General features: G+C 37.4%; 1 protein-coding gene across 1 annotated transcript in view; it reads left to right on the top strand.

Moving 5' to 3' along the window:
- CEP192 (centrosomal protein 192) overlaps window positions 1-10,349 on the top strand; it is a 78,832-nt gene that overhangs the window by 40,895 nt on the left and 27,588 nt on the right. Inside the window, exons 25-31 of the mRNA XM_009284087.2 lie at window positions 1,055-1,170; window positions 3,330-3,506; window positions 5,362-5,452; window positions 6,237-6,426; window positions 7,044-7,291; window positions 7,510-7,628; window positions 9,664-9,773. Coding sequence (XP_009282362.1) covers window positions 1,055-1,170; window positions 3,330-3,506; window positions 5,362-5,452; window positions 6,237-6,426; window positions 7,044-7,291; window positions 7,510-7,628; window positions 9,664-9,773 — 1,051 coding nt within the window. The remainder of the gene's footprint in view (window positions 1-1,054; window positions 1,171-3,329; window positions 3,507-5,361; window positions 5,453-6,236; window positions 6,427-7,043; window positions 7,292-7,509; window positions 7,629-9,663; window positions 9,774-10,349) is intronic.

The following is a 10,349-nucleotide window of genomic DNA, read 5'->3' as shown; positions in this document are numbered from 1 at the left end:
AGGTTAGGTTGCCCAGAGAGGTGGTGGATGCCCCCACCCTTGAAACCGGTCAGGTTGGACGGGGCTCTGAGCAACCTGATCTAGTTGAAGATGTCCCTCTTATGGCGGCAACCCAAACCATTCTATGATTCTATAAAGAGAATGAAAGATAGCAAAGAGATTAGCTCACATTATTGGAAAAAGCATATGGGGGTTTTGTTGCTCAGCTTCGGTTGTATTTGTTTTAACAAACATACTTTTATGATTTTTAACAAGTGTATAACAAATATGTAAAAGCAGTGAATCCTGTGCTTCACAGCAGGTGTTAATTATCTAGTGGAGTAAAGCACATTTAGAGCAATGAGGAATATTAGCATTGGGAAACATCTTTATTTTCTAACAAAGCTGCATTAGGTTTTGTTGGACATCTTGGCAACTCAAGTATGAAGTGAGCTCTTTTCAGATACATGATCTCTTTAATTTTCTTGAGAATCCATGGAAAGTATGGTCCTGGACTGAAAGGTGACTAGCATTTCAAAGTCAACAGAAGGAGCAGTTGGTCCCCTTTTACATTAAAAAAAAAAAAAAGTTAAAAAATTGAGAGTTGTGAGCCCATCATTTCTTGGAGCACAAGCTGTGGAAATAGGGTGTGTGACTTGTATCGCAAATGCCACATTAACGTGATGATGCTGGATACTAATTGATACCAGCAATGGTTGGTACCACCGCTGAGACTAGTGATGTTACTTGACTAGTGGTGTACCATTGCCATGTTGTATTTACTGTTAAATTCTTTAAATCTCTTTGTGGCCCCTTCAGTGTTGTATCAGTGTTGTATACACAGTTGATGTCTTAAGATCCCTCTTTTAGAGGTATTTGTGCTGTAGTGTCCAACTTTTTAGAAGAGTTTAACTAATGCAGGGTTATGGGAGAGTTCTGAAGGTGCCGGGTGCATTTGAATTGTCTGAACTGTATGTACAACAGATGCACAACGAAATTGTATTGTATGTTGTAGAAATGTTTACACCCTTAAAATAAGTAACCAACCTTCACTTTCCCCCTTGCCCACCTTCAGACTTCAAATCAGAACAGCTGCTTTGCTGTTGAACCCGAGGATCTTTTCCTTCTTCCTGGAGAAGAACGAGAAGTGACTGTCCTGTTTTTTCCCCAAACCATAACGACTACAGAAAGGTAACATAACTGATTTTATGCTGCCTGTTTTAAACAGAGCTACTTTTGACCTTAAGATCATGAACAAATTGAAAGTTTTACCTGTAAGGGAAACTTTGACTTCAGTTGTTTTCGTGAGAGTCCTCATTCATTACAAAGTAGATTTTTGCTAGGGTTCACCTGTTCCATAGATTCCCTGCCTCTTTTGCTGTACATAGCTTAATGAGTAGCTAATATTTCCCATCACAGATCAACAGGTGTCCTAAGACCTGTTTAGTGTAAATAAATGGAGTAAGTCCCTGAAGCCCTTTATGTGGTACTTGTTTCTAAAGTACAGCAAAGCTTTAAAATACTTATCTTCAGCAGCCCCTTCAGTTGCTTCTTTCTTCTTCACTCCGCTGAGACAAGGGAAATGTTATTTCTATTTTACATACGAAAAAACTCAAGCACAGATCAGGATCAAAAGTATTCATTAATTTTGCCTGCCATAATAAAATAAAAATTCGGCTGTAAATCCTGTACAACAGTAATGTACATGTTCCGTTTGCAGATGTAAACAATAGTTTTGCACATTGGCACCTGTCGAACCTCATTCTGCAAAATAGAGTTGATTGGTTCAAATGACCATTCTGGTGTCATGTAAGAATTTTTTGGCAATGGCAGGGGTCAGACTCGTTTCTCCAGAGCAGCTTTTCCTCTTTCGTTACATGTTTTCCAGTTTCGCTATAATAGAGCAAGAACGGACAAAGGAATCTGTCCAAAATATGTTCAGCTTCACTATCTAGCTTAACTGGGCCTACCCAGTGCATTAAATTAGACAATGAGAAGTTCTGCACTAATGACAGTATGGTCCTAATGGATAGGTGTGCAAAGTGATTAATCTTTGCTTTCCTGTGGCTTTATGCATAACTGCTTTGCTTTACAGGCTCAAAGTACTCAGTAGGGTTGGAAACTTTGCAGTCCACTTGCAAATGCTGCCAAAAGACTAATAAACTAACTAAAGCAGTAACAAGAGTTCAGTTCCCTACTGATGGAGTGCTGGGCTCTGTCAGTAGGCATCACAGGAATTCAATGACAGCTAGAGTGGAGGTTCTTGAGTTTCATTCCTGGCTCTAAGTGGGTCTGTGCTATAGCAAATGCTTCAGCCTATTCTTTAAAAGCTTGATTTCCTTCCTGCCCTATGCCTTTTTTTCTAGGTGGTTTTTTCTGTTTTGTTTTTCTGATTGTTTTTTCTCTTGTTCCCTGTGTTGTTGGTTAGATACTTCCAATCTCCACTTCCTTCCCTATGTACTTTAGCCTTTTGTTTTATTTCCCTGTTGACTTCTGTCCCCCTTAATTAGGCAGCACTTTCTTTTTCGTGGTTACTCTTCTGTTTGGGGTTTTTTTTTGTGTGTGTGTCTAGTTTCTTCTCTGTTTTCTTTGCTAGTTAGGTCCAGCTTTCCTATTCAGTATTAGCCCATTTCTTTCTACTTCATTATTTGAATCGGTACTCCTGATGCTCTCTCATTAATCTATTTCTCTGCTCTGCCTGAAGAAGGCAGTAGTCATCTGCACTGTGCTTGTGTCCTATAGGGTAGAGACCGTATCATGAAAAGCCAGCTGTAGGTGGTCTGGTTCCCTGCCTGTGGGCCCAGTGTTCTTTCTCACAGCAATCCCAGGAAACAGAGTGAGGAAGAAATCTTCTTGGGTTTGTGGCTTAGAACACTACCGTTGTTAACAGGACTCAGTTTAATTTTAACATTCCTGGATATCTCACACTTGTAAAACTTAATTGAAGTTTCACAGGTATTTCAAAAGGCATCTCTTTAATGTATGTAGAAACAGCCAGACTTTGTTCCTCTCCAAAATTAGTCTGTCAAAATGATCAGAAGTTAGCATGGGCAAAAAATAATTTGCCTAGCTGTAGTCTCTGAAATACCTACCTGAACTATTTCCAGATGAAATACTTCAGAAGATTGCTTGAGGTACATGTGGCATGCATACTTACAAACCAAAGGATTTAAATTTTGCTATGCCTAAAGCTGGCCTTTGTCATAAAATAAAAAAAAGTATTTGTATTCTCCCCTTAAGAAGGTAGTTTAAAAAGGCCTATCTATAATTTTTTTTCAGTTATGTTTTTTGTTTTCATCAGCTAATCTTGTTCTGTGGTGGGATTTAAATTTATTTATTTATTTTTAAAGTACTTTGAAAATCCTTGTGCTGCCATCTGGGCCTCAGTATGAAGTGGTGATAAAAGGTGAGGTGGAGTCTGAGGAAAATAGACCTGTGTCTACAGCTGCTGGCTGCTCAGACATCCCACCCATTCTCTCCAACAAGCAGTTCATTGCCTGGGGAGGAGTAACACTTGGAGCATCAGTGTAAGTATAAGCTGGGCAGCCGTTCATATAGAATATAATATTAAGTATTTTATATTGCACTTATTTGAAGTAAAACTTCCTTACTGTCCCTATTCACGTTAATAATCCACAGGTGATAAACTAAGCTGTTTTGTGACTCAAGTGAGAGAAGCAGTGTATTACAATTATTTTTTTTGTGCAAGAAATTTTTGGAAACAAACTGTGATCTTCTTTGAGCTTTTTGTATTCTTCAGGACTCTTTAGCTATCGTTACAATAATATCTGATTCTGTAAGATTAGTGTGTTATTTAAGTAGAAATGTAGTGGAAAGTATTTTCCAAGCAAGTTGATGGAAAAATTCTATTTGTTCTTTTGACGCCTACCTCTTGCTAGAAATAAATCTCTATGCTTGTTTTTCTTCAATTCATCCATTAAGACTAGAAGAATCCAGTCTGGTAATGGAGTTTGACCATCCAAATAGCACAGGCTGTTCAACTTCCCTGAATTAATTTATTTGAATTTGAATGTGTTCCAATGTGAAAACTTTTAGTGATGGAGAGTCCATTGTATCCCTAATTATGATTACTTTATCCTTCAGACTATTCTTGTCTGAACTTTCTTAGTTTCAAGTTTACAGCCTCAGTATTCCATGATTTAGTGAAACTGTTCATAATTGTCTAGATATACTTTGCTGCTTTTGTATGTAAAAGCTGCAAGTTTTGCAGATCTCTGGACTTCTAGTAAGTATTACTTTAGGGACTAATCCACTGTTGTTTTAATACTGAACTTTTTGAGTAATCTAATAATATTCCTGGTTGTTTAAATGTGATCCATATTTGTAGACAAGAACTGTTTCTGATAGCTATATTCCTACTTTTCTGTTTTGTTAAGATAGTTTATTTCTAACATAGTAGTTTTGGCTGTTTGGTGTTTGGGAATAACTTTCTCTTCCCCGTATGCTGCTACCTTTTTATTTTCTGTTCCTCCTAAAAACAGTTTTGATTCACCATTGGTTTTAGGAAGCTGAGATTACTCTTAAAATTTTTGTTCCAACAGAGTACAAAACAGTGTCTGCCACTGAAAACTGGGGAGAGGCTTTGCTCTCTCTCCATTCTCCTCTTTGATTCTAACTGCATGATCCTTCCTTTGTTTTTACCAGTTTTAGGGCTTGTCACATCCTTCTGTGATTTTTTTTTTTTTTTTTTTTGACTTGTTAAAATGACAAAGACACTCACTGTTCTTGCTGGAGAGGTTTCCTTCCTCTGACAAGGAAGGATCTGAGCACCAGAAGCCTGGTCAATGCCAGGACATATCAGAGAAAAAAATTTACTTTTTGGTCAACCTGATGCTGCCAGGTGGCCATAACTTTATATGGTACTATCATGTTGAAAAGTACATGAAAAGGAAAAGTTACCCTTAGCTTAGTTCTTTACAACTGTTCCAGTGAATCTGGGCCAGACTACTCCCAAGATTCTGTTTCTGCATAACTAAGTGGCTCTGGATAATCTAATTATAACTGTCTTAGTGTTTTTTTAAGGAATTTTTATATTGATGCAACTGCTGCTTGCTTTAAAAAGTTTAAGCTGTTAAGTACAATACTTGAACTTCAGAAAAGCTGTGTGTGTATCTATATATATTTTGAGGTTGTTTTGCTCTATGAGGATTGATGTGTAATGTTGTATAATATTGTAAGGTCTGTAGGTTTGAGAATACAGAAGTAACTTTCTAGCTAATGTATTCTGTTGTAGCAAGTGGTGATTTTTTTTTTACGGAATGACTTTAAAATTGACTTTCCCATTTTCATTGTTTCCATGAATACACATATGCAGTTAATTTACATTTGCTGTAAAATATAATTAAACTTGGTATTTTTCAGCCAGCAGAAGTTAACTCTAAGAAATGACTCTCCATCTGTGACCCAGCATTTAAGACTCTTGATAAGAGGCCAGGATCAAGACTGCTTTCAGGTAACCGTCATGAAAATTTTTCTTTAGTGTTTATGACAACTATCAGGATATGTTTAATAAAAATGTCTTTGCCCTGAAGGGTTGTTCCTTTATAAATGTCAGTGACTAAGCAGGCTGTGTGAGTATTTGCTCTGAGACTGTCAGGATGGACATGGTAGGAGGACTTAAGCTACACAGGCACCTTACGAACTTGAGCTGAAACCATAACAGTGCTGCAGCAAATTGGAACTCAGTTTACAGCTCTTGATTCTGTAGAACAACAGAGTCAATACCTGGTGGAGTAAACAGTCAGTGGCACTTCTTGCAGGAGGGATTCCAGACCTCACTCTAAGGGACTCAGTGTACATGAGGGAGGGAGGAAAGAAAAACTAGAATTAGCTTTTAGGAATTACCATAACTAGAGGGGTTTTTTTGTTATGCAGTCCACATACATTTATATCCCCTTTTTAAGCTCAGAAGTTCAGATCTGATAATCTAAAATCTTCAACTGAGAGGGAATTAATGTAGTGCTGGTTAAGTTCAGCCTTACCGTATTGTGGGTTGAAAGCAAAAAACTCTGGTCTAAACCGAGAGGCATTGATATGCTCATTGTGGGAGTATAAAGAATCTTGAACTTGGTCTTTTCTGTTGCATATTAAGTATTGCAACCTTAAATATGTGCCATTGTCAACTGAGTTAAGCCAGGTTTTGAAGAAGTTAATTTTGGATTACTAGTGAAGTAATTCTTATTACTGTATGTTTTTCCTATTGTAGTCACTCACTTCTGATGTCTTCATTTTTATAGCTGCAAAGTATATTCGGATCAGAAGAACGCTTAAGTAGTAATTGGGAACTCAAAATCCGTCCCAAAGAAGATACTAACATATACTTGATGTTTGCACCTACTCGTATAACTTGCTTCTTTGCAAAGCTGGAAATCAAACAGCTGGGGATTCGATCACAGCCAGGAATTAAGTTTACTGTAAGAGTCCCAACCTAACTTGTAATAATTTTAAACATACATTTTTCATAATTATTTTAAATCTAGCACTGAATAGCTGTTTCTATTGAAAAGTTGAAACTTTTCAAGATATACACTATGCATATCTGTATACTTGTTAAAGGTTGTGTGGGCATTAAATTTTACAGTTTGCACATGAGCCTCAATTTTGCATGCACTTTTTCCCCTTGTGAAGGAAGAAGACAGACTTTTATGTACTATATTAAAAGTAGCCCAAGATTTTAATTCTAGAACTGTCAAAAATCTGAACTTGTCTTGTTTTATAGGTAGTCCTTAAATTAATTTTCAGTAAAACTTGAAACAGGTTGAATAAACTTAGGCTTTTTCATTTCTTCATGAGCCTCAATTTTGCATGCACTTTTTCCCCTTGTGAAGGAAGAAGACAGACTTTTATGTACTATATTAAAAGTAGCCCAAGATTTTAATTCTAGAACTGTCAAAAATCTGAACTTGTCTTGTTTTATAGGTAGTCCTTAAATTAATTTTCAGTAAAACTTGAAACAGGTTGAATAAACTTAGGCTTTTTCATTTCTTGCAAAGTCTTTTCAGTTCACATTTTAAGCATTTTCATTTGTCTTTCTGTAACTCTTTATATAGCTTACCATAGTTGTATAACTTTAGAAAATGTTAAAAAGCTGTCAGATAGTTACATGGTAACGCTGGATGGATTATTGCCTGCAAGATTAAGGAAAGCTTCCTTCCACATAAGAAATACAGGTTCTCTGGCTGCCTATGTTAAAGCACTGTGCTTTGCAAACCTACGGACAAAAACAGTTATGGATCCTCAGGTAATGATGGTATCTCCAGAGAAGTTTGTACTAAGAGAAGGAACACATGAAGTAAGTATAATACCTGATTCTGAACAAATTTTATTAATTTAAATTAAAATAAATGTGATCAATGAGAATGTGTCCGACTAGTTCTTTATTAAAATCTCACTTAACTTGTGTTAAATCCTGTTTCACTTATATTGCAGTAATTTGTTGACTCATATTCCAAACACTAGTACTAACAATAAGATGGTTTTTTTTTCTATGTTGTCTATTTATTTTATCAGGTGATTACTATAACATGGAATCCAATGGAAAAGGAAAAGAACTTCCATAAAACAAACACATTGGTATCAACAGTATGTTTTTTTTGTGGAGATGAAGTTTCTAGGCAGCAGTATCGTAGGTAAGATGTACTTTGCTATTGTAACAGAGACAGGTGTTTAATGAAGAGTTAAACTAGAGTTGTGTGCTACCATGAGTATGGTTTTAACATGCTTCCAAAAACAGCAAGAACAAACCAAGACAGTGATGATATGGAGAGATCTAGTAAGTCTTACATCTGGTGTTGTTTATTTGTGGTTTTGTTTACATACTGTAGCTCCAATCCTAGTTAAGGATTTTATTTTCTTTCTACATTCTTGAATTTGAGTGTGTTTGGGTTTTGGGGAAAATTTTTGCTTATTTGTATCGGAAGAGAGTCGTGTTCTATCTTGGTATCTCTCTTTCCAATACGTATGTAGATTTAAAGAAAAGGCTTATGAAAGGAGTAGTACTGAAATTCAGTAGTATTAAGTTTTGAACGAGATTTGCATCTTGGTTTGCTGAATTCTGTTGACGAAGACAGTGTTTGAGTAGATGTGTATGTGAGAGGAGTAACATCCACATATGCTTGTAACATACTAAGGAAATTTGTAGAATATATCTTACCGAGCTTAGAAGCTATGTTATTCTGCATTTCAATTTACATAACTCAAATGCACAAAAATGGCATACTCTGCTTTTAATGACATAAGTGGCACTTTTGACTTGTGCTGTGTATGGTGTATAGTAATAATGCAAAATGTTAAGAATAGGCAGAGCGCTAAGGTGTTGATGATCATCATTCAGTGCAAAATTTCAGAATGGCAGTATTTCACTATTGCTTTTAAATGTGATTGCCTGAAACTTCATGAAAGTCATTGTATTTTTTTAATCCAAACAAAGTATTAAACATAGCTGAATTTAACTGTATGACCTTGAATAAAAAAGCTCATGGAATAGCTGCATTTGTGACCTTCTTGATAGAAAATCGGCTTACCTTAGAAGATGCTTGTTACTGATTTTTGTATGAACTCTTGTCTGAGGCAATGCTCTCTACCAATGAATCCTCCTCAAAGGGCAAAAATACTTAGGGAAAAGCTTTGATCTACTGATCAACAGAAAACCCATTAAGCTTGATGCACCTATATAGGTAGTGTTGGAAACTTTTATTCAGACTCTGGACATTGGTACGTGAGTGAAATTATTTGTTGCTGATTTTGTTAGTCAGCAGGCATGGCATTTGGTTCTTGAACATGGTGGTCTTGTTGGCTTTTTCTTGGTGGGAGCTTCTCTGAAGTCTCCCTTGATAATTTGAAAGAGATGCTTATTTCTTGAAATGACTGAGTACTGTAAGCCAGTCAAACCCCATTCTGTAATTGTGTACTGGAACGAGAACATGATTTGGGACTTAGGGGCAGGAAGGTGAAATGAGTAATCTGCCTAGACTGCCAACTTGTGGCTCAAGTTCTTTACTCCAAAAATATACATAGTCAGAAGCCTGGTAAGTAGGTTAGACCTGAGAGTTAGTAGTGCTGAGGTATTCTTTCCACCTCCACGGCTCTGACCCTATCTGAGTGCCAGGTTTCCTCTTACTGACCTGTAGCTTCCCATTTTTCCAAGGACTATTTATATCCCTATGCCTCCCAGTCTTTTCTGTCTAGTTGGCAGTCATGCTCCTTGGCTCCATGTTCCTGCTGTTTGCTGGCACCTGCTGCCACTCTGCCATTGACTAGTCAATTTTTTCCCTCAAAAGGCTTTCACTCACGACCAAAATAGCATTCTCCTGCTTCCTGTGGTGACTGAAAAATCACTCAGATGCCTGATGTACTTATCAGAAATCTAGGTAGGTGTGACTGACAGCAGAGAACAAGTATCTTGGAAAGACAAGTGTATGGTAGCCATTATTTCAGTGGTTCCTTTTACTGTGCAGCAATAGAACAGGTATTCCTTTAACCATTTTAAGATTATGAAAAGATTTCCATTCTAAACGAATGCTCACAGATTTGAGCTTGGTGTATTTGAGAAATAATAAAGTTAAACTTATGCTGCATTCTTACCAATCTTACCAATCTTTTCAAATTGTTGTTTCCAATACTTTGTGTAATTTAATGACTCTTGTTTCTTTATCTCTTTAACAGAGCTATGATGTATAAACCTGAGGTAGAAAACCACATAATCCCAGAAAACAGCTTATTGAGAAACATTGTATTTGATGAAGAATTTCAAGGGGAGCAGCTTGTGACAGAAGGTAAACCTATGACTTGTTAAAAGAAAAATGTAATACTTGTTTTTGGGTGGAAAAATGTGCTTTTAGGCTTCAATACTAGTTATTTTTCCACTGTTTCTTTTTTGATAAATGTAGAAGCAAAATTCTCAATTTGGACGGAGGTACTGGGTTTGTGTGGCAAGGTTTTGGGGGGGTGTGTGTGTGTGTGCGGCTACAGGAGTGGCTTTTGTGAGAAGCTGATAGAAGCTTCCCCCACATCCGATAGAGCCAATGCCAGCCGGCTCCAAGACGGACCCACCACTGGCCAAGGCCAAGCCCATCAGCGATGGTGGTAGAGCCTCTGAGATAACATACTTAAGAAGGGGAAAACAAACCTGCACAACTGCAGCCGGAGAGAGGAGTGAGAATATGTGAGAGAAACAACTCTGCAGACACCGAAGTCAGTGAAGAAGGAGGTGCAGGAGGTGCTCCAGGCACCGGAGCAGAGATTCCCCTGCAGCCTGTGGTGAAGACCACGGTGAGGCAGGCTGTCCCCCTGCAGCCCATGGAGGTCCAGGGTAGAGCAGATATCCACCTGCAGCCCGTGGAGGACCCCAC

Source organism: Aptenodytes forsteri, unplaced genomic scaffold (genome assembly GCF_000699145.1).
Source record: "Aptenodytes forsteri isolate BGI_AS27 unplaced genomic scaffold, ASM69914v1 Scaffold229, whole genome shotgun sequence".
Taxonomy (NCBI): Eukaryota; Metazoa; Chordata; class Aves; order Sphenisciformes; family Spheniscidae; genus Aptenodytes; species Aptenodytes forsteri.
The sequence above is the reverse complement of the archived record's forward strand: the minus strand, read 5'-3'. Positions and strand labels throughout refer to the sequence as shown.